This window comes from Salvelinus alpinus, chromosome 17 (assembly GCF_045679555.1).
Source record: "Salvelinus alpinus chromosome 17, SLU_Salpinus.1, whole genome shotgun sequence".
NCBI classification, from domain to species: domain Eukaryota; kingdom Metazoa; phylum Chordata; class Actinopteri; order Salmoniformes; family Salmonidae; genus Salvelinus; species Salvelinus alpinus.
The window spans coordinates 34179447-34204248 of NC_092102.1; the positions used below are offsets into that span (position 1 = coordinate 34179447).

The 24802-nt window shown below is 41.1% G+C and overlaps 1 protein-coding gene and 1 long non-coding RNA gene across 2 annotated transcripts; both read right to left on the reverse strand.

The window, feature by feature from the left end:
• Positions 1-7821: 7821 nt before the first annotated feature.
• Positions 7822-18018, reverse strand: LOC139542814 (protein Wnt-7a). Its single transcript, XM_071348675.1, has 4 exons — positions 17591-18018; positions 16684-16910; positions 12987-13258; positions 7822-10111 (listed from the first exon to the last, which is right to left on the reverse strand). Exons 1-4 carry the CDS (start codon positions 17659-17661, stop codon positions 9629-9631), a joined length of 1053 nt encoding a protein of 350 aa, XP_071204776.1. The 5' UTR covers positions 17662-18018; the 3' UTR covers positions 7822-9628.
• Positions 18019-19994: 1976 nt separating this feature from the next.
• LOC139542815 (uncharacterized) lies at positions 19995-24484 on the reverse strand. Its single transcript, XR_011668550.1, has 2 exons — positions 22912-24484; positions 19995-22742 (listed from the first exon to the last, which is right to left on the reverse strand). It is a non-coding gene; the product is annotated as an uncharacterized lncRNA (long non-coding RNA).
• Positions 24485-24802: the final 318 nt, after the last annotated feature.

Sequence of the window (24802 nt, forward strand, 5' to 3'; positions counted from 1 at the left end):
ACACTGGGCCTTTTCCAGGACATGTTTCCATGGGGGCTGAGGATAAGGTCAATTTCCCAACCAACCCCATACAATGGAAAGTGCTTTGAGCACCTGGTGGAAAAAAAATGTTTCTTCTTCTCGGGGGTACATTTTCAGAATAGCCTAACCAGTGTGTATAGGGAAACTGACCGGAGGTACCATTCATCAAAGCTCTTCACCACTGAGGTCTTTCAACTGTTGACAGCAAACACTGCCTGTCATTTACAGAGAGGGAGTCAGGGATGTAGAACTACTCTGGGTGGAAGATTCTCACCTTATCTACTGTTAAGTTTACTCTTTAATCAACTGAGTTCTAGGTTGTTTTTTTAATCTACAGTATGGTTCTTTTTAAAGCTGCAATTTGTAACTTTTTGGGCAACCCAACCAAATTCACATAGAAATGTGTGTTATAGATCTGTCATTCTCATTGAAAGCAAGTCTAAGAAGAGGTAGATATGTTCTATGTGCGCTATTTCTATGCTTCCTGTTCTTATGTTTCTGTTTTGTACTGAAATTTAGCAAACTATTAGAATGTTAGAAACCAGCAAATGGAGGCGGGATTTTTGGAGGTGGAGGTGTCATAATACCCATAAAACCTAGCAGTCAAACAGGGAAATGGTTCCAACTGTTTTTCCACCACTCATTTTCCCCATTTGGGATTTTAAATACACTTAAAATAAGGGCTGTGTTTCGTGTAGGATTACCCTGGCATGACGTTTTGATAACCATGTAAATCTCTCTCGGACAATGTGACTTTTATCAATATATTTGACTATTTACTCCCAGATTAAAAAATGTTAATTAGCATCAAAGTAGACATCATGCAAAACTACAAAACACCTTTGCTAACAGGTATTGTGTCAATTTAAAACCTGCACAGGACAGTTCACAGAATTGTCTATTTAAAGAAATGTAACCAGTTTATTCATTACTCCATTTAGCTAACATTAGATAGTTAATAAAGAGATTTGTTTGCCTCGATTCGGCAGTCCTGTCCAGATCATTATGGAATTTGTAGTTCTTTACGATAGCCATATTAGCAGCTAATTAACATTTCATTTTTGGGTGGTAAATACAGGTGAATATATTGATAAAAGTCACCTTGTCCTAGAGAGATTTACATGGTTATCAAAACGTCACGCCAGGGTAAGCCTTCACGGAACACAGCTCTTATTTTAAGTGTTTCTAAAATCCTCTGTAGGAAAAATGAATGGTGGAAAAGCAATTGGAACCATTTCCCTGTTTGACCGCAAGGTTTTATGGGTATTATGACTCATACTGTGGTACTCTCTTGTGCATCTATAATTGGGCAGAACACATTTTCTCTGCTATTACAGATTTTGTTGTTACAGCTAAATCATGCTTTGCTCTAAAAACACATACGAAGTTGAAACTCCCCTGTTGTGTATTTTACTATCTGTAAAACCAGAGGGAAAGGCAATGCTTATATTATTGATCTGACTGAGATCTATTCATGCCTGTCTCTTTGCGAACCAGTGGAATCATGAACAGTATTTTGTACATTATTTTCACCTGTGTCCCACAGATTTGCCTCACTGTGCCTTTTTAGTAGCACATTCACCACTCTCTCAAATGGCTAACTCCGCTCTCTCGCGGCACAGGCCGATGGCCTGAGAAGTGAAACGAACTAGGCCTACCCCTACTCCAGCTCGCAGTCAGCTCTGCTGACAATGTGTTTGCGAGATGCTGGACAAAAGGCAATTTTAAAACCTTCCCCCCTTATAAAACTGCTACCCAAGCAAGCAAAAACCGAGTCTCGGAGAATGAGTGCACAACTGGTAAATAGTGGCTTATAGATAGAGGATGTCAGTCAGTGAAGTGGCTATAGCTGCCGGCAGATACTTCTATTGCATTAACTTTGAAGGGCTCTGGCCAATATTTCTTAGCCAGCTAGGATGAAGTAAGATGCTAACGTTAAACGGAACCTACCTCAGCAGGAGCAAAAAATACGCTACCAAGTTCTCATAACTTTGATTTACAGAAAGTAGGCTGAGACAGACAGTGATGTGGCGCTCAGGGGTGAGGCTGATGCAGACTGCAATGCATGCAGGAGGAAGCAGATGAGACAGCGAGAGAGAGGAAGCAAGCAGAGAGAGAGGTTAGTACAGTGGTTCCCAAACTTGGGGTTCGGGCCCCATGTCCCTGAGAACATCTGTACTAATCATGTCAAACAAGTTAGGAACAAAAGAAGAAGATGTGTTTCCATATGAACATCTCCACATGGCCTATCGTCCTTATAGTCTACATTCAAATGCAATCAAAATGCAAACAATACAGTTTAAAGAATATCAGACATTTTTGTATCGTTGCTGATGCTACAGTATGTATCATTGTGAATAATTTCTCATATTTCCCCCCTTTCAGGGGTATAACATTGCAATTGTATAGCTAATAGGTTATGTGTTTGTAGATCAACTGAGGTGAAGGAACCTACAGCAGCTAAGGTGATAATGGCTGGGGTCATTTTTGCTTGTTTTTTCAAATAGCATTTTAAAGTTGTTTAAATGTATAGAAATGCAGTAAATGAGCTTCAACTTTAAAAAAAAATTCTGGAACCTCACTAAAACTCAAACCCCGGTTACAGCCTTGGGTGTTATCCATCACTTGGCACAACAGGAGTCGAGGAACAGAAGATGAATGATATAATAGCTCTGACCACATGGCTTAGTTATTTAAACTGGCAGCATCAGCTCAAAGTGTTACATGGCTCTCTGCAATGATACATTTAGTAGCAAGTCCGGGCAGGTAGCAAGATGCTGGAGGAGAGAATGCCTTGCAACTCCCTCTGAACCCATCAGCCAAGTGACAGGATTTGGAAGCTATGGCACCATCAGTAAAGTACACACAGAATGTTTATTCCACAATGACTTGTTTGTGCACCTTTCCTCACCGTTCTCTAAGACAGGCATCACCACTTCAACATCAAAGAAACATGACATTTGACATGTTAATATGAAGGAGTAGTCCGAAGAGTAAGTCTCTTTAATTGAAAAAGTGGAGAAGATTTGGCTCAATTTGAAGTTAGATGCTGTTCCTTTCTTCTTCCCAGTTCCCAGATCATGGGGTTACAGATGTTGGATCTTAATTTGACCAGTATTGTCGCAGCAAAATAATGTTGCAGCAACTGAATTTGCCCATTTAGTCCATAATGTTTGATCGGTAGTTAGGCTATTAGCTGGCCAAAATTAGGCTACATGAAAAGTGCAATACTGTTAATATAACATTGTGTTAGTGTATGTTTTCACTGAATTCATGTAAATCATGAAACTCATCTGCATTTCCTTCTGTGCAGGAAAATTCTCAGCAACAAAAGAGTGGTCAAATTAAGATCCTACATCTATGTGTGTTGAACCGGTGAGGTGAACACTAGTTGGAGAGGGCTTTCGAAATCCGTCGGCAACTACTGACTGACAGTGAGAGTGAGCAACTCTATGGTTAGTTATAAACCTTTTGCACTGTCAACCAGAGAGGAAAGCTTGGCTGGCTTGCCGGCAGACATACTGCTGGAGGAAGATCAGGGATATTTCCCAAGTGTCTCTGGGCCTTGTGGGGTTACACTAAGGTTGGTGTTTTTGTTCAAAACATCCCGTGTCAGGACGCCCGAGACGTCGGCAGATTACTGTAAGCTTGGCTCAGGTGACGTTATCAGAGAGGGGGGCGGGCATGAGGGCCTTCCATACCCTGTTTCAAACTACTCACAGAGAAAAAATGAAAAGTATCGCATGGGGCCGCTGAGATCTTTTGACGATACTGCATTACAGTATATTACACAGCTCATGGACAATCATCAAAGACGGTCTTTAAACAGTGCACTCAAAGGTCTCATTTCTTGATTGCTCATATGCATTGCTGTGCCCTGACTACATATTTCAGGAGCTTTCTCCACCACAGGGGCTGTTTGAACGGGTATCCTCCACTTGAATGTCCCCTAGATAGCTGAGAAGACCTCTGTCAGGGGCTCTTCCTGACGACAATTCCAGGAGGCTGTCATGCCAAACGTGTTTACATGGGAAATCAGATAGACCCTGTGAGGGTTGCTTGGAGGATCTCTCTTGTGGGGAGTGGATACTGTCGGCTATCTGCCGCTTCAATCGCATGGCCTCCAACACCACGCACACATTGTTAAGAGACTGCACAATGAGTGTATGTGCCCATATCTCAGAGAGACCTTGTACTCTACAATTTACTGCTGCAGAGCTCAGGTGCTTGTGCATGTCCCAACCAGAGGAAAAACAAAAGTACCTGTGACTGACAGAATCATGTGTCAGAAGATTTATGGACAGTGTGAGAGAGAGAGAGAGAGAGAGAGAGAGAGAGAGAGAGAGAGAGAGAGAGAGAGAGAGAGAGAGAGAGAGAGAGAGAGAGAGAGAGAGAGAGAGAGAGAGAGAGAGAGAGAGAGAGAGAGAGAGAGAGAGAGAGAGAGAGAGAGAGAGAGAGAGAGAGAGAGAGAGAGAGAGAGAGACAGACAGACAGACAGACAGACAGACAGACAGACAGACAGACAGACAGACAGACAGACAGACAGACAGACAGACAGACAGACAGACGAGTGGAAAGCACATTTTCTCTCTCCTCCCCCTCTCCCAAATTACTGTCTTTACTGGTGTTCTATGAGTGAAGTGCTTGAAACCAGCTAATTATTGTTCTGACACATAGAGGCTGGTTTGTTTTGAATTAAGATACTGTAAATAAGTATATATTTCCAATTTCTTTAAACTTTTAATGCCGTGAAATTGTGAGTCACCTCCCGCTACTATAGATGTCATTGTATGCATACCATATATAGCCAGCCTGTTCACAAATCAAAGCTGGAAAGATGAAATGTTATCGCTGGACTCTAATCCTCTGGATGGTTAGGTAGACTCACAACAATTAAGCTACACCCGCAATAACATCTGCTAAACACGTGTATGCTACCAATACAAATTGATTGGATTTGATTTGAAGTGAGTATGAAGAGTAGAGCTGACATTTTTATAGAATTAAATTCTGTGCCAAATCTGGTGAGCGGCACCAAAAGCCTTGAATTAAGATAAAATAAGTTGAACTCTGTGTTTTGTATGTCAATATTAGTGGTAAGACTACATTGCTGTCATCTGCATCTCAAATAGATGCCAAAGACTCACTGATGTTAGATTCCATCAGGTGAAACCTGTTGACGGGCAATCTCATCACTATTCCAAACAGGTGATATTGAGAATGAATAAGTTATAAGTGCTTTAAATGAATAATGAGTGATTTAGACGGTGGGTACTAGCTACAGCAGACTGAATGGCTGCCCTAATGTAGCAGGTCTCAGCAGCAGATAGGGAAGCCATGGCAAGCCTCCAGCAACAACACAGAGATACAGCCAGACTACTAACTATAAATCAGTCACTACCGCCAATCTCCAGGTAACGCAGGTGCTACCCCTGGCATCAATGTGTGTGTGTGTACATGTGTGTGTGTTTGTGCTTGTGTATTTGTAAACAAACCTTCAAAGAGTACAACCCCCCCAGTTCAGAGTGACATGTCTATTACACCCCTGAATGGTTTGGCAGTGACACAGTCTTGTTTATGGAGAAGCACAGTTAAGGGTATAATTAGTATTGCAGTGATCCTCTAACTTGATTAAGAGTGTCTGGCTTATGCCGTGATATCAAAGAACATGGGGTTTTGGTTTGATGAAACAGTGTGTTTGTGGGGGGTGTGGGAGAGACTGTGTCTTCTGTTGTGGTGTAGATCTTACTGAGTCACAAGGCAGGTGGATCACACACACACACACACACACACACGTACGTCCTTGCACGCACACACAAACGCACGCACACGCACACGCACACGCACACACACACACACACACACACACACACACACACACACACACACACACACACACACACACACACACACACACACACACACACACACAAACAAACACAAACAGATCCAATGTGAAGGCTTCTTTAGGTCACTGACAATATGACTGTAACAGCACCTCATTTAATTATTACTCACCATAAATGGATGCTGAACCATTAGGGGAGCTCTGACATAAGGATGCATCATTCACAGAATCTACCCAAGCCTGAGATTCTCCACAGTCATTGAAAGGTTAGCTGAAGACTAAGTGAGTGTGAATTGGCCTAAGATGACCCATATTAGATCCTCAGAGATGTAGAGGGCGGGAAGACTTCTTTAGACAATGTGATAATGTGGTGAGTTTTCAACACAAACCCTGGTTTAACTTTAACCAGGGCTGTTTAGCCAGCTGCCTTTTCTTATGCTGGACTCTATTGAAGCAATGAACACTGGAAGCTTTTCTCTCAACCACAAATAAGTCACAGTTACAACCCTCTTCAGGGGTCAACAATCGCAATACATTCCAGTATAATTTTTGTTAGAGTACTTCAGGTGCAGCCGGACCCCTATTTAGAGCGCTGGGCCCATATTCATAAAGTGTCTCAGAGTAAAAGTGTTGATCTAGGATCAGCCCCCCACCCTATCCATTCATTATTCTAAAAGGCTAAACTGATCCAAGATCAGCACTCCTACTCTGAGATGCTCTATGAATACGGCCCTGTAACAGAATATTACATCAGAAAAAGATTTTATTAGGGAATGAATGAAGGCCCTCACTGTAGGAATGTAAGTGGTCTTCACAAAATTTGTGAAATATTGAGCTATTGGCCAAATTCATATATAACTTTATTTCAGAGGGTCATTGCAACCAAGTTATCCGTTAACACCTTTCTCTCCCTGTTCTAGTTTTATTAGGAAAGTGGAAGTGGGCGATTGTGGGCTTGAGCATCGTTAACATTTCCCTGACATGTCAGCCGGCATCTCCTTTGGACTGCCTCACATTTTCTGGGGTGCAGAGGGAGTTGTTGTAGCAACTAGGGGCTTTAGGAGTGAATGAAGCAGATGTGCTGGTCATCTATCAGCTGACAGCTCCAACTCCTCCCTGCCTGAGCAAGTCATCACCACCGTGACAGCCAGCCCAACCAGCCTCATCAATTACACCAACATCCTACCATTAGTGCACAAACGCTTTTCTCCTCCGTTACATTCAACCGCGTCCTTCCCAGTCTGAGGCCAAGATGGGCCCTCAATTAAGTCTGAATAACTTTCGGCACTTTCTCCAGGAATGTCTCTTTTTCTTTTCCCCTGCTTACTTCACAGTTTGCAGCCATAGAGTGAACCGTGTCAGTGATTGATTTAACTCTAAGCATTTAAGCCTTACCATGATCACATATGATATCTATGGTCTATTAGCTTCATTGTCTTTAGCAAATAATAGTTTGCTCAATGTGGCGTGTTGTAGCCTAATGGCAGCATAAAACTGTCATACAATACAATCAACTTAAAGTCCAAGTAATAAAGCCCATAGTTAATTAATGTGTAGTTAACATGTGATTAATATGTAATAACATTGTGGATTTAGAGACCAGGCTATATTTAGGCTGAAAATCAGAACCAATTTGAGTTGCCTCTCTTGTCGTGCAAGTTCTGTATCATCTTCATTTGAGCCTGTTTGCTACAGCAGGACAATAATCCTGCAGCAACAGGACATGTGAATTATTATGTGGGTTATAATTACGGGTTGATACATTCATACATTTTTTTCGGCTAACTCAAGTCTGAAATTTCAAAGGGGAAATTACAAACGTAAGTATTTTTAAAGCTGAAATACACTACAAGTTTGACATTTCTTACAGTGCAGGAAAGTTCTCCTACAACAGGGTGATCAAATAAAGATCTGCAGGGTTAGTAGTGAAATGAAACCCTCAGAGTCATGGCTTGTTAGTCTTATCCTGTTCCTGTATTCCAACCATAGCAGTCATGAAGTGCAGTAAACAAAGCAGTTTGAACACAGCCATATATTCACAGGGACAAACACATGGTTCCAAATAACATACAGTATACAGTACAACAATGAAGTGACAGCAGTGGCAAACACAAGATCGTACATTTTCCCACATGGATTTAACAGAGGGATAAAGAGGGAAGAGTGTGATATTGAATTATGCCAGAAGAAATAGTATAAATAAGACATTTATATAAAAATAGGCTTTTTCAAAATATACTCTCTTTACCAATATTTACCAAAAAGAGTGTCTGGTTGAATATGTCTTGTTAAATTTAGTCAGCTTGAGGTGAGCATTGTCATTCAACACAGACAGTAGTGTTGATGCCCTTAGACCACAGTGAGGGATTCTCCAGACTAGCAGCAAACAGAAGGAAGACTAAGTCCACGTACAAAATGGCACCCTATTCCCCATATAGTGCACTACTTTTGGCCAGAGCCACTACAGAGGGAATAGGGTACGATTTCAGATTAAGCACAAACTCATGAGAAAGTCAATGTCAGTAGCCTATTACCAGCCTAACCTGGAACAATCTGAGCAACATAATATTCCAGGTTGACCTAATTCCAGTGTATGACTCTAAGTTCTATTTTGGATTGCATTAACAAACAAAACAATAACAAAAACTCTCATTGGGGAAGAACCCACCATCTACACAATTAAGACTTGCTCCATAATGGATAAAATCAGTAGTTTCTTTATGAAATAAATTAATATGATTTATTTGTCTCTAAATACAGTGTGTTAAATATTCCCGATGGCTGTTTAATTTCATTTGTGCATAGCATTTCTTATTGAGCTACACTCTTAGAAAAAAATGTGCTATCTACAACCGAAAAGGGTTCTTTGGCTGTCCCCATAGGAGAACCCTTTGAATAATCATTTTTGGTTCCAGGTAGAACCCTTATGGGTTCCATGTAAAATCCTTTCCACAGAGGGTTCTATATGGAACCCAGAAGGGTTCTACCTGGAAGGGTTATACTATGGGGACAGCTGAAGAGCCCTTTCAGAACCCCTTTTCTAAGAGTGTACAGGTACAGAGAACTACAGTAGTAGCACAGTCCAGCATTATATCCAGCATTGATTTATGGTGAGCGTTGGGGGAATCCATTCACTCTACAGTCAACAGATAGTACACATCCATCCATAGCTTTTTAACAGTCTCAGCATTGACACCTAGTCCAAAAACATAGGCTGGCTGGCTGGCAGATAGCGCAGTGTGTTATAGTTCATGTCCTGAGGCTGTCCCATCCTGCCATCCAGGACACAGTGTGTTTCCCTTTATGGTGATCTGTTGCAGGCATCTCAGTATATGTCCAATGAGAGGGAAGAAGGAGCATTGTGTGCAGACAAATTCGCTGTTGTTCCATCTTCTGCTTATGTCTACTGCTGCTGCAGTACTGCTGCAAAAACAGCAATGATCCATTACCTAAAAAAGTTTCCATTATGCACACACACACACACACATATACACACACACATATACACACACACATATACACACACACACATATACACACACACACATATACACACATACACACACACATATACACACACACACATATACACACACACACACACATACACACACACACACACACACACACACACACACACACACACACACACACACACACACACACACACACACACACACACACACACACACACACACACACACACACACACACACACACACACACACACACACACACCCGACGGTCCAATAAATACTGTCATTTGCAGGTGTACACCTCTGTCCTCTCGCTGCAGGTGTTGCATTTGACGTAGCAGCACCACAGGAACTTGCAGTTGCACTGCCACACGCGGGAGTACTGGTGTGTGTTGTACCCTCGTCCACAGCACATCAGGTCACAGCCGCTGATCTGCTGCGTAACAGTCTTATTACACATCCGGCCCTGCGTCCCCATACTGCCTGTCACCGGGTCCGCCTCGCAGTAGTTAGGGGACTTCTCAATGAACACAAGGTCTGTGTCCATGGGCTTCCGGTAGGAGTAGGGCTTCTTGATCTTGAGGAATTTGGGCCGCTTGTTGCGGCTGGCTTTGACCGGTTCCACGTGCACAGCATGGGCATACTTCTCTTTGAGAATGTAGCCGAGCTCGCGGAACTTGGGAAGTTTAGTCCAGCAGGTTTTAGTGGTGCAGGAGCCCGAAACACCATGACACTTGCATTCCAGATGCATGTTCTTCTCCAGGATCTAGACACACAAACAACCAGGAGAGAGGTTACCTTTACAGGCCTTGCAAACCATCTGCTGAAGCTTCTATCACTATTTATAAAAGTAGGTAATTGAAAAAGAAAAGCATCTGCAAACATACCATACTATTATGTTTATAATGCACTTATACTGCACGATAATGGCCCCAAGGGTTCCATGTTTATTGTCATAATAACATGATCCTCTGAAATCAAAACATTCTGTGCAGGCCCAAGAGTCAGTGGATGTTGAAGTAAATTACAGGCCTACATAGTTTGATTGCTGAAAATAGCAACATAGCACAGTGACATACTCTGAGACTCAGGTATGTAAACGTCAAGGAAGTGGGTAACATTGTGTGCACAGTGCAGCGTTAGATCAGTAACTAGCTACTTGTGAATACAACAGCCCTTTAGAAAACAGTAGCTTTATTCAGACTGTACACAGGAGCCATAATTCTGGATCAGGTTACAGTCTCCTTGTGTGTAGGAGTGAATGGACAAGCTGCTGAATGATGTGGATTACTGTTAAAGCCTGCTCCGATGACTATTACAAGTGTCTGCTATCTCAACCTGAAAAGGCACAGCCAACACTATAGCTACACTAATGTACTTGTCCCAATTCCTTGAACTAAATTGTATGGGGAGTTTGTTTGGTATCTACTATCTACATGCTAAAATAGATAGAGATTTGGAGAGTTCCCGCAATCAATGACAAGTGAAAAACCTTTAATTATGTTGCATAAGAACAATGCATATTGATTTTCCTTGTCCACAAATTCTAGAATCAATAAAACAGATTGTATTTTAGTGCCTTTTACTGGAAATGTATACAAATGCATGAAAGTGCGGAGAAACAACGGTCTTTGCAGTTAGGCCTCCGTGGTATACCAGACAACACTTGGCTTCCCAGTTCCTAATCCATCAGTAGCCCTGTGACCAACACTTGTGACAGGCTTTGTCTGGTCGTATTGGACCTGGGGGCTGTGAACCGCGCTCCTGCTCAGTGTCACTGCTTTGATTAGCATAAATAAAGGAGGGGGGATAACTATCAAAACAGAGAGGCCATTTATTACCAAGGAGAAGGAAAAAAGAAAAAGCCCAACTGATCTGAATCCACTAGTGTAGCCCGTCTCACTGTGAGAGGCAATTTAGCTGTCTAGATAAGCGGGATGAATTCAGGCCCCACACAGAAAGGCAACAGTGAGCTGTTGAGCACAATGTGTGAGTGAAGGCTTTTCAGTCTGTCTGGGTACGTGTTGGTGGTTTGAATCAGGCCTCTGTGGCACAGAAAGAAGAGAGAGAGAGGGGTAAGGCTTGACTCTGGAGGGAGAGGTGCTTCTTTCCTCTTCACTAACTCCAGTGTACTGCTAAGGTGCCTCGCCCAAGTTGTTTGGCACAATTATTCCGCTTCTTCTTTGACTTGCAGACTTGCTGGAGTCTCAGGGCTGATCTATTATTTGCTGCAGCCATGGATGCACAGGAGCCTTGATCTGAGAATGTGAACAGTCCCTAGTCCTTGATCCATCTTGGTTGTTTCTAGGGATTTGCCACAGTGTTAGTCATTGACAGACTACAAGCCATACAAAACAGCAGGTGACTCACATAAGTTGCTTTAAAGTCTTCGTTAGGCAGGTAACCGCTCCCAAGAGACATGGTGATACAGTAGATATGATTCTACGATGTTAGGAGAGGTTATGGACAATAAGTATCACATAGAAACCTGTGGCACAAGACTATCACACACAATAAGTGCTTGACTCTGCAATATCAGACAATCCAAGGAATTTAGGTATTGTGATAAACCTGAAGTAACTGTATCTTCTCCCAAAAGTGCAGAGCATAGGGAGCACTCTAGTGTACAGTGTCAATTTGTTTTCAGCCCAGAGATCTGGGTCGTAATCAAACCCTGCCACTTAAACTGCTCTTCCCCCCCTAAAAGCTTCCATTTATTTCACTGCCTGTTTAATCTTGGCCCCAATGCCCAGATCCTTGGCAAGGTCCACTCGCTTCTGAGCATGGTGGAGACTACTAAATCACAACAGCCATGGTTACTGAGGTCTAGCCTACATTCGGAAGGCCATGTCGTTAACCAACACTTCGGTCTCAGATTTAGATTCGGTCTTTACTTTCAAGTCTTCTCTGTACCCGTTTGGGTAAACTACAGCATATTTTATCTTCAAGAAACTAGTTCCTGATTACAGTAAAGAAATTATAAGAGATTACTGAGATTGTTCCGAAAAATCTATGTTTGTCTGATGTTTTCATACCACAAATAACGTTGTTGTTTTTTGAGTGAACTACCCTCAGATTTTGTTGTATTGAAATGTTTTTGGGAGAATGGTCCTACATCACCTAATTAAATATTCTGGGATCCAGTTTCGGTTTGCTGGGATGACATTTTTACCATGGAAAATACATGCTGCCTTCCATCTAAGATCCTTCCCTATGGAGAGAGAAACAGGAAATGGAGTGGTGTAGTCATGTACCTTGCATCCCACCTCGTTGATGTGAAGGTTCATCAGAGATCTGGCTTTCTGTTTGAAAATGCATGGAGCCTTCAATCTACAGATGTGCTATCTTAATTTGTTTCAGAGGATTTTCCTGCACAGCCGGAAATGTAAACTTGTAGTATATTTGGGATTTAAAAAGGCTCATAATTTCCACGTAAACATTTCAGACTTGATTTGCCCTAACAGAAAATGTATCAACCCCTACAGAAATGTCCATTAATTAAAATCCACATAATGATTAACATTTCCTGTTGCTGCAGGAATATTTTACTGCATTGAGAAACTGTTCAAATTAAGATAGCACATTTGTAAGAGCCTTCCCTATGGAGAAAGAAACAAGTTTTGGAGTGGGTGGTCACGTACCTTGCGTCCCACCTCGTTGTTATGCAGGTTCATGAGAGACCTGGCGTTCTGTTTGACCTCCCTGGCATCAACGAACACCTTCGAGAAGCCCAGGCCGTAGCTGATGTCTGCTGAACAGCCTCCCCACTTCCAGCCCTGGCCTTTACTGTAGAAACCCTGCTTCTCCGTATCACAGCTGCAGTCACTCAGGTTTCCCTGCGTACAGGCTGCAGTGATGGCGTGGGCAACTCCGGCCGCAATGATGGCATAGGTGAACGCAGCCTCTTTACTGCCTAGGAGAGAACATAGGAGGAACTTGAGTATTTTACTGACTTGCAGTTCATACTTTTAATGATGAATGAGTGTGATATCTGGAAGATATCTGATATCAGGAATAATGCATCTATTTATGGTGCTACAGCTGTATGTTTCACCACTTGATAAATAGAACAGGGATAAGGGAGGAAATCTGAATTTTCATTACATACTTCCGTCTAAATGGTGTATATAAAATATACTGTATACTGTATGTTGAAAAATAGCAATTTGAAAGCAGATTAACCATTAAGTGTGAGTGCTCATATCAAACTCTTTGTCAGTCTCACTCACGACCACTCAATGACTAAGGTAATCTGGAAACTGGCCTGCCTTTTAACCAAAATGGCTGTGAACTTCCAAGTCAATAAAGCAGTATGAATGAGAGGGCTTTGGAGAAGGAAGAGCTATTGATCCGATCAGAGCCTGGTACGCTCTGTGTATTCTTGCAGGGTGGATCTTGATCCAGAGGTTATCTCCCCAAGGTCCGACTAACAAATCATTTACGCACACTGGGGTGTTTGAATTATCGGCAAATAGTTTAAGGTTAACCTGCCATGATTTAAAGAGAGAGCTTCTTGCAAAAATATTTTAGTCACAGCATGTATTTCAAGGTCTCAAGATGATAAGTAAATAGGGAACAGGGAAACTGGCTAATACCAAGTTTTAATACCAAGCTTTAATGTACAAGTGCATACTTGTGTAATTTTCCAATGAGTTAGTTTAGTTTAACATTATTTCCTGATGCAAACAAATGGGTCGCAGATATCAATCTTATTATTAACCAAACATGAATTCTCTGTGTGCATGCATAGAGAGTGAAATATCTGCATCTGAAGTTATGTAGCTAGAGTATATACAAACAATAAGCTACTGATGGCAATATCCATCATATCTATGTAAACAAACTCCTCCAGTTGACATTTCCTCAAAACAAACATGATACCATCCTCGGTACTTTCTGGTGAACACAGATTCACTAGGTGCTGCTGCCCTGTTCTTGATAAACATCTTGGATCTGTGCCCTTGCCATTGGAAAAAAACTCATATTGAGGCATCAATTATGTGGACGTTTTTATAGATTCGATTGGCCCCGAGCCAAAAAAAGAAGGTGTGCCAGCATAAAGTCAGTCAGTTCTGGCTGCTCCGCTGTTCATTTTTCCCCAGATCATTGGTTCAAAACAAAGGAGGGTAGGAATTATTTAGTACTTTGTCATGAGACCTGAGTGGAAAGACCTAAAAGCAACGGAAGCAATGCTTTGAAGTGTTGAATATGAATACTCTTATTGCACGTTATATGTAGAAAAGTCTATTTTTAAAAAGTCTAATAAAATGTTATTTCAGTATTCATGTTGGTTGATACGCAACGCACACAATACTACTGAAAAACTACTGAAATACTAAAAACATTAGATGCACCTTGCACCCCTGCAAACAAAAAAACCCTAGGCTGCCTTTCCTAGGCCACAAGTGAGAGCATGCAAGCTCCACCCCACTCACGCTAGACATCAACAATGGCATTCATTTCTAACCACTAATCTGATCAGTGAAACCAATCTATTTTGCATGGTTGTCCATGCCAAACTCTTCAATGTCTTAAACCACTCATTCATGAAGAAAACATATTGTGAAAGACCACCGTTTTCACTTGAACAGCAGGAGAGGATTATGCCTTTCACACCAACAGCTGTAGATAGCAAAGACCTTTTCATAGTGCCAACCAACCAATAATATTGCGATCTGCTATTGAACGCACTAGTTGTGGATTTATAGTAATGCATTGTATGAAGGGAAATAAGAGATCAGAAGATGACAAGTAGCTATCCTGTAGTCTACACTCTTTAAAAAAAAGGTGCTATCTAGAACCTTAATGGGTTCTTCAGCTGTCCCCATAGGAGAACCCTCTGAAGAACCCTTTTTGGTACACGTTTAACCCTTTTGGTTCCAGGTAGAACTCTTTTGGGTTCTCTGTAGAAAGGGTTCTACATGGAAACAAAAAGGGTTCTCCTATGGGGACAGCCAAAGAACCCTTTTGGAACCCATTTTTCTAAGAGTGTAGCTACTTGTCATTGATGGTTTAAACACCAACAGTTTTCTATTACAATGCTATTAGTTACATGTGTTGTGTGCGACTCTGTTGAAGAGCTCAACTCCAGGTTGGGATAGGATAAGATCCTAGACTACATTCTAGTTGCACCCTGAATATGCAACAATCTGGTGGTTGCCACAGATTCACCATCTGCTGAATATCTGATCACATTGGGATCAACATCAGCTGCTCTGTTATCCAGAGTATCTGTGACTTTGTGCAATATTATGCACAGGAGCATACTCCAAGAAGTCCTTCAGACAACTCCAGGGCATGTTTGATAGGCACAACATGGAAAAGTTCTTATTGAACAAGTTCAGCCTCCATTGTACCAGCCATGAGCCTGCATCTACTGTAGGCCATCCCTGTGTCCCCAAATACATCCAATACATTCATCAATGCTATTGCCTGACCAGGTAGCTTCAGTACTTCATTTGAACCTTTCCTGTCTTTCATTATTCCCCTGTGTATGTTCAGTTTAGTATTTTAGGACTTTATTTCTCTGTACTTTCTATCCACTGTAACTTATACCCGTGGTAAGATTGTCGTCTTTACTGTGAGAGCCACAGCACCCAGTGATAGAGAAAGATAAAGACCAGTGAATATGTGTCTCAGGAGACTACGCTGCACTGAAAAGACAGGCTGTCAATGTTCACAAGAGCTTTGTTACTATGCTGGCTTCTGATACCTTTTGGACTTGTTCAGTTCCTCTCCTTTCTCTCACTCTGGCTCTCTCTTGTAAGACCAGTGTTAGACTTTAGAGATAGGAAGTAAATGACACAGCTTCAACCTAACCATGATAATTTAGGTTATTGGGAAAATGTGTATGCTGTTACAATTAAGTTGCCTGTTGATACTTCTAGTGTATAGCCTATGGGAAACGTTTTTAAATCTCTCAGTGAACATATTGTAATTGCCTCAGCATGTTGCTCTCAAATGGACACGTAATACTCTTTCTCTAAAGTGTGTCCATGTTATCGACGCACACATAATGCAAGTATATATAGCCTAAAGACAGGAATGTATACGCACTGGTGACATTAAAAAGGGGAAATATATTAGCACCTATGAGTCCGTAGATAATATTCAGAAAATCAACAAACGATTTGTGTCAAATATCATTTGAATATATAGGCTATGCCAGGTTCTCAAAAGGATACGGGACATTTGGCTGCATGCGGCACTGTGCGCTCTTGACGCACAATGCGAAAGCTAATCCACAGGCCTATATATATTATACAATTGGGGAAATTTTCAGTAATGAAATGACATTTAAAAATTCTCTAACCAAACTTGAATTGATTTGCAACATACCCACTTTCAACTCTTTTCCGAAGACCGTTCTCTCTCCAAGCGCAGAGCAGTTCCAGCGCCCATTTTTGAATTGAAACTGACACTCGTTGATCCCCATTTGGGCTCCCTCTCCGATGACAATAATGGCATCGGGGCGACTCTGGCAGATTATCCGCTGTCGGGGAGCCAACCCGGGAATCTTGTTACAGATTATACTCGCACCTAGCGCGACCACGGATGAAAAACCACTGTGAGGGTACAAGAGTTAGACATGGAATTAAAGTGACTGCCAGATATTGCTATATGGACAACATGGTTTTCAAACTCCTAGATACAACCGTGTATATTAAAGCTTTATTACATGTTTATAATATGAAATAGGGTTATACATTCATACAATTTAAAAGCACAGACTTAATGTTTTCCTTGCCTCTTGAGGTTATTGGTTTGTAGAAATACGAGACATATTCCCTTAAACTCAATGAACCTGTCTTTGAGTAATCTACAAGTGTGTTACAAAATAGAAAGGACTAAACTGAAGCATTCTGTAGCCTAATTTATAAACTTAATGTATTTGATTTGTATGGGCCAAGAGATCGGAATAAACTTCGTCATGTGGTTTCTAATTGTAAAAACTCAGATTTTCCATCAACTCGATAGACTTTTTGGAACAGAATAATTAAACAAACTCTCAGAAACCTTGCATTGTTCACGGGCCAATGTCAAATGAACAATGAACATAATTTACGTAGATGGATAATTACAATAATTGAAAGAAATTTTAATTTATAGAAACGTAGCCCGTGGAACAAAATGACAAAATGACATCCGAAACGTTCTGTTATAGTCTATACTCTTTATGTTTTATATTTTGATATTTAGGAACATAACAATGTGAGATGAACATGCCTATGAGAATCAAACTCACCCGATTTTCAAATAGACAATCCCAAGGCAAAGCAAAACCCGAAAAATCCAGCGTCTAGTTTTCCGACTCATGGTGCTTCCACTCTCAGTTTCATGCAATGTGTAAGCGAAAATGATGAATAGATAGATATTCTCCGATAGTCACTGTCCAAGTATCCAAAGTTACTCCAAGTCGATACCAACGAATATCCCCAATAGTTACTCTCAATTATTTGATATAGTTTCCTAGCTGTAATGATTTCCGTAAATTCCCCTTAAGTGTCCCCTTTGCTGCGCCGGCTTGTCATTGCGAGGGTGTCACAGGTAAAACTAAGGATGAGAAAGTATTGTAGTGTGATTATCTCCTTCTCACAGTTCATTTGCTACCCGCATGATCTATATATCTGGCTCATATATCCGGGGCGTGTTCAGAGAAGACATAGGGCCCTACTGTGGAATCCCGCCTGGGCTGAATCTCTCCACAACTATTCCAGTTGTGTCAGTTCACCTACTCAGTAAGCCTTTTACCTGTCTAATAAATGAAAGCACACACGCAGTGGATAGTGATGGTTGTACATCTTGTGCGTTGATAATGAGAATATATTATTTTCACTAATGGCGTATGATTATCATTAAATAGGCTACTACTTTGATTTCTGTAGCGTCAAAAAAAACTGTGTCTATGTATGTTATCTTTCCTTTATACTTCAAAAATAAACATAGCCCAACTCGAACTGCCGAACTCATCTCAAATTAAATTGCATGCATACATTTTCATTGCACTCACTAAATAAATTGTCCACATAACCTACTTTGAATTAAAACATGTCAGCAAATGGTCACCTTTATATGTACCATGTTGGCACAATTTGTACATAACTTGCTTACCTGTGACAGCTCCTTCCTTCATCACATACGTCCAGCGCATCCTTGCGTCTCTGTTTTGGATAAGTTTTACCATTTATAATAGCGCCATCTGCAGACGAATTAAGATAGGTAGCGTTGAAAACTGAATAAAGATTCGCTGAAATTATATTTGACAGCCAGCAATACAGCACATCTGTAAAAAGTAAAATTATTGTCTGATTTAAGATTTGTCGTTTTTTCCAGAAAATTATTTAATCCGAGCATCAAGTGTCTGTAAAGTAGCTAAGAGAGTCACAATAAACTCTCAGAAGCATAAGTAAAAATTCTAGTTTTGAATATAGCCTATTCTCTATCTGTTTCAGAATAACGTTCCACATATTGTTGCTCTTTTGTCAAGCGGTTGCTTTACTTTGAAACATAATGCTATTATTCATTTGTAATATATCTGTTGATAGATTTGGGCAATTCCACGATAACGGAGTACTCAGATGCAAAGTTTGGTAACATAATGATGGTTTGTGCTGTTTGTGCCCTTATTCTCTTTCCAAACTTTGCATCTGCACTGTTCTTCAAGTAAATGTGTTTTTGTCAAAGTTTCACTGGAAATTGTTAAAAGTGGTCCTTCTGCATATAGTTGTGTGGTTTGTTTAACTTTGCAATCATTGTTTTTTGTTTGATGTACATTTTAAAGTGAAAAATCCAAATCTCAGTGTCACTCTGTTAACATGGAATTGCCAATTTAGGCTATTTCAATAAGGCTGCATTTACACAGGCAGCCCTATTTGGATTTTTTTTGCCACTAATTGGTTTTCTCTATGTTCGACATCAGCATTAAAAATACTAGATACAAGTCAGAGATCCAGGGTAAAGTGTCGAGTTGAGACGTTTAATATCTTAATTTATTTAGATTCTCGAAACCTGTTACTTTAACAAGCTTGTCCCCAAGTGCCATTTTGTCAGTTGTACTCATTTTCATGGTTGTGTTTTTAATGTCTTTTTGGTCTAACTGCCACACATTTCCTCCCACTTCAGTTGAGCAGGTGGAGAAATTGTTGGTATTTGAGGGCAAGACCTCGGACATCCTTCTGGAAGGGAAGGGCAGCAACACTCTGTAATACATTTCTATAGCACTTTTCATAATCTCAAAGCACTTCAAAAGCTCAAAAAACAAATAAACAGTTGTGTAGCTACTGAACCTTCTCCTTCACAAAGTATGGCACCCCCTTGTGTGATGCCTCAGCAGCTCTGGCCACCAGAAAGCTCACCACACACAGTTCAGAGTAGTAGCCAGTCGTCCTCACTACGAGCCCTCTGTCTCAGTACTGCATTCCTTTACTGCATCTCACATTCCTTTCAAGCTTCAATTGATGTTTTCAAAAGATCGGGAAACAGCAGCCAGGTGAAACAAAAAAAGCTGGTACAGTTAGTGGTGCACGACTCCAGGATTTGGATTTGTGATTGGAGTCGACTCTTGCTCAACTCCAACGGTTGGAGTCATAGGAGTCAACTCTTGCTCGACTCCCAAAACACAAATTTAATGGATGCTCATACACACCATCTCATTTTAATTTAACCTTTAATTTATCAGGGAGTCATACTGAGACCAATATCTCTTTTACAGATGAGCCCTGAATTACATTAATTACAGAAAAAAAACACATCAATATAAATACAAAATGCAAGCAAAAAGAACAACATGGTCATAAAAAACAAACATTCATCAGTAATAAGGTCCTCAATCACCTTTCTGAATTGCACTAAAGGCACCAAAATATCAAATTTAAGAACATTTTGAAGATTGTTCCACAAATAAGGTGCAAGAAACCTAAAAGCTGATTTACCTAACTCAATAGAGACCAAAGGAATTTCCGAAGTTAACCATCCCTGAGACCGGGGGTGGTAACTCATATGTCTAAAGTTCAGTAAAGATGTTCGGTAAAGTCAGTGGCGTATATTCATGGACGCCAAGCGAAGCCAGGCTTCCCCAAAAAAGTAAGTATTTTATGTTTTTATTTTCATCTTACGTCTCTCGGTGTTTCATAATTTTCCTTAAATTCGCAAGAGTCTGAATGTATCTCACAGGAGAAAGCATCCGAGCAAGTGAAACAGCACCCCTCTGTCACTCTACGTGTAGGCCATCTATTTGATACTGTCAAGTCCAAACGAGTATGACCTTGTTGCCGCCCTATCCTAAATTAGCCATGGATGGAGGTAGGGATTTGGTTTGATTTAATTCTCTGTACTGGCCAATGATTATAATGGCGATTCTGATCCAAGCATTTATTCATACATTGTTGTGCCCCTGGCCTGAGAGGATGGAAGTTCAATATGTAGTTAGAGGTAGAAGGCTAATGTTAACTAGAGGACGATTCACACAGGATTCTTTTTTCCAAACTGCCCTCTGTAATTCTTTTTTTTTTTCTCAAATTGAATTGACTCATGATGGAAGCCTGGAGGTTTTTATTGTAGTCGTGACGATATTTCAACACCGTGTCTAGACGATAATAGGCTACACTGATAACTCGTGCTTGGCTGCAAAATGTATAGGTCTCCCTATAATATTTACATTTATGAAGTGTGATCATAATCATTATTTTAGCGATCTATAAATGGTAGACATCCTTCCTAATAACAATGCCCAACATCCTGCTGCTTTGCGCTGCTGAACCGTATTTGCACTTGACTGTTTATGGATGAGAAAGTTTTCCACAGTTGTTTACACACGTTTGCTGAATCTTTGCCCCATTTTCCCAAAACACAAAACCACAAAATGCAAAACTCTAGCAAATCTCTAGCAAAAGCAAACACTGCATTCAAAACTGTTTTCTCTCTTTCCAAAATATTTTTTTTGTGCATCAAAATGACACATGAATAGATCTGTCTACCAACCAACAACACACTGATGCATATCCCATCAGTAGGTTTATGCCTTTTGCATTTTCAGCGTTACACTGTAGCCGGCTGTAAAATATTGTTACAGTAATGTATACCTACTCAGATATACATAAATAAACACACACAAATGCAATACAGTAACAAAAACATTGTCATTTACTTCCAAAATGCAGTATTTTTGAACACTTGTGTTTTGTATGGAACACTTTCCATGCCCAACAGGAGAAAACCAGGAAAAACATTCAGGAAGATAAAGGGTTTTCTGTAAAAAAAGAAAAATGAAAGTGGCTCAATTTTTCTAAACTCTAAACACAAAAAGACAAAAACACATGCAAAATGTAAGGAAAAAGACATTAGGCTGCATCCTGCCTCCTATTTTGGTCTGGCCACAGCACCTCATCTACATCACAAGCGATGTTCTCCCTGGCTAAACAGCAGGGAAAGAATCTTCTGGAGTGACGGATCCAGCCACCACGTCAACTTCACCGCATGCATCCTCCATTGCCTGGGGAAGAGGCATGTGTGCGAGGGGATGGCGGTCATACACCTTCCATCGCCATGCAGAAAAAACTATTCAATTGCGTTTAGGAATGGAGAACATGGTGGGAGGTATAGAACAATAAATTGTGGGTGTTCGATGAACCAGTTGCGGACCAGATCAGCCCGGTGGAAACTCACGTTGTCCCAGATGACAACATACCTGGGCTGCTCTGGTCCATCCCTCCACTCGGCTGGAATGAGGATGCCATGTAGTGTGTCCAGGAATGTGATGAGAAGGGCGGTGTTGTAGGGACCAAGGTTGGCATGGTGATGGAGGACGCCTTGCTGGCTAACGGCTGCGCACATGGTGATATTCCCTCCACGCTGTCCAGGGCCATTCACAATGGCACGGGGGCCAATAATGTTCCGTCCCCATCCCCTTCTTTTGGCTGGGTTAAAGCCAGCCTCATCAATGTAAATATAAACGTCCTGAATTGCAGCAGCATCCAGCTCTAAGACTCTCTGAAACAGACAAGACAATATGTGACAGACCTAGAGCAGTCAATATGGTGAGGCACAATACACTGGATTACAGTACTGTAATGTGTCTATACAGTGCTGATATGATAGTAAATTCACAGTATAGTACTTGTACATATTCATAGCGCTGTTCTTTAACTCTCTCTGAGTTTTTCTCAAATGGCACCTTGTAGACCTGTTTCATCCAGATTCGGTTGCGCTGTAATACACGGTCCAATGTAGACAAGCCCACCTGGTGAATGTTGTTGAATATTGTGTTGTCTGCAATTATGTGGTTCTGGATTTCTCATTGTCTAATGGTATTGTTTGCCACCACCATGTTCACAATAGCGTTCTCCTGTTCTGGTGTGAACAGCCGGTGTCTTCCACCATGGCCTGGCCATCTCTCAGTTCTGCAGAAGAACCACAAATATGATATGATTGGTTACAGTAAGCTAAAATAATCTATTTTCTTTCAATATGAAATTATATTACTGTAATATAGGCCTACTGATATTTCGGACTGCAGAATACTACAGTATACATACATAAAGAGCATAATGTAGATGGTAGGTAACTTACCGATTGTCATTTCTGAATGTACGGATGATAGATGCAACTGTGTAGCGGCTCAGGTTGGGCTGAACTCTCTGCCCAGCCTCCCTCATAGTCAATCCATGGTTGAGCACATGGTCAACCAATGTGGCCCTGATCTCATCTGAGACAACTGTACTTCCTCGTCCTCCTCTTACTCTCACTCCTTCACCTCCAGCTCTTTCTTCACCATTGACATCCATTTTCCTCCAGAACAGGAGAGCTCATCTGTGGCCTTTTCTAGTGCTAAAGCTCTGATTTCTAAGTGAACCATTCAGCAACTAGTGTTTACACCTGTGAGGAGTGGGTGTTGCCAATTGGTGTATAGAGCTTGGCATTGTGATTGGCGTTGCTTTCCAAAGGGACTAAAGAGATTTTAATTTCGAATGTTGTGCCTAATATAGAGAACTGTGTGTAGTGTTTTGCAAAAAGTGTGATATAGAATTGAAAGCTGAGTGTAAAGCTGGAATTGTGCTTGCAATTTTGGAGACTTGGTTTAGGGATTTGGTACATGAGTTTCAGGTTTCTGTGATTGCGTTTCAAGTTCCAATTTTAGTGTGTAAACAATTGGGAAAACTGTAACTTGCCATTTCCAAAAAGTTTAGCGGGGATGCTGCTTTGCGATCTATTGCCTAGGACAGGGCTCTCCAACCCTGTTTGTGGAGAGCTACCAGGTTTTCATTAAATAAGCTATAGGCAATACTTTTTATTGGACATTTAGGCCTAATTAAACTGATGCATTTGGCAATGTTCAACTTCAATTCACTGGCACTATAAGAATATCTTAGCCATAATCATTGATAGCCTAATATATACTTCATTATAAACTGGGTGGTTCGAGCCCTGAATGATGATTGGCTGACAGCCGGGGTATATCAGACCGTATACCACGGGTATGACAAAACATGTATTTTTACTGCTCTAATTACGTTGGTAACCAGTTTATAATAGCAATAAGGCACCTCGGGTGTTTGTGATATATGGCCAATATACCACGGCTAAGGGCTGTGTCCAGGCATTGCGTCGTGCATAAGAACAGCCCTTAGTCGTGGTATATTGGCCATATACCACATCTCCTCGGGCCTTATTGCATATACTTTTGGTGAATTTACGAGGCATTGCTAGATACAGATTACCAAAATATAGCCTAAGTGCACGGTTCCGACCGCCTCTCTACCTGCTCTCTCTCCCTCTCCTGGTCCTCTTTCTCTTTGCTATGAAAATCGCTAAATATGTGTTTGGTCTTCGGTCTGTCGCGAGTAGAATAGCTCAGCCTACTCATTGATAGCCCCTACTTTAGTGAACTTGCATGAGACATTGCATGCAAAGAAATTGCGAAATACAGCATTGCGTTAGCCTATAGCCTACATCTTTTGATTATCGATGCACGATTCGGACTTTCTCCCTGGTTGCCGACATGCCTACCTATGCCTGGCTGTGACCCCTCCGTCTCTCGCTAGGTTGCTCTTTCGTTGCTGTGAAAGATGCGAAAGTGTGTTCACGAAGTAGACTACGGAAAATAGTTTCCTCCGTTGCAACAATACTGAATGTTAGGAGTCGATTCCAGCATGACACCCAGAAATGGGAGTCGACGAATCGATTCATTTGGAGTCGACTCCCCACTACTAGGTACAGTGTCCAGATGCATAATTCGAACAAAAACAATTAGCAAGCTAGCTACCCATGCCAGCTACCCATGCCAAAAAGAGTAGCTTCAAGGACCCTAATGGACCAATCTCCTTCATTTATGTGGTAAAGTTTTCAGTCTTATTTGTTGTGCGTATCTACTACGGATGATAATAACCATGGATAAGATTGGATTGTTTATTTTGGTGCTCTACTAGTATCAGGGAAACTCATGTCAGCACAATGCATAGTA

Coding starts and splice junctions, on each gene's coding strand:
- LOC139542814 (XM_071348675.1), bottom strand. CDS start 17,661: ATGAGTCGGAAAACTAGACGCTGGATTTTTCGGGTTTTGCTTTGCCTT. Junction 16,911..17,590: donor ATTGTCTATTTGAAAATCGG/GTGAGTTTGATT, acceptor GTACCCTCACAG/TGGTTTTTCATCCGTGGTCG. Junction 13,259..16,683: donor CGGAAAAGAGTTGAAAGTGG/GTATGTTGCAAA, acceptor GTTCTCTCCTAG/GCAGTAAAGAGGCTGCGTTC.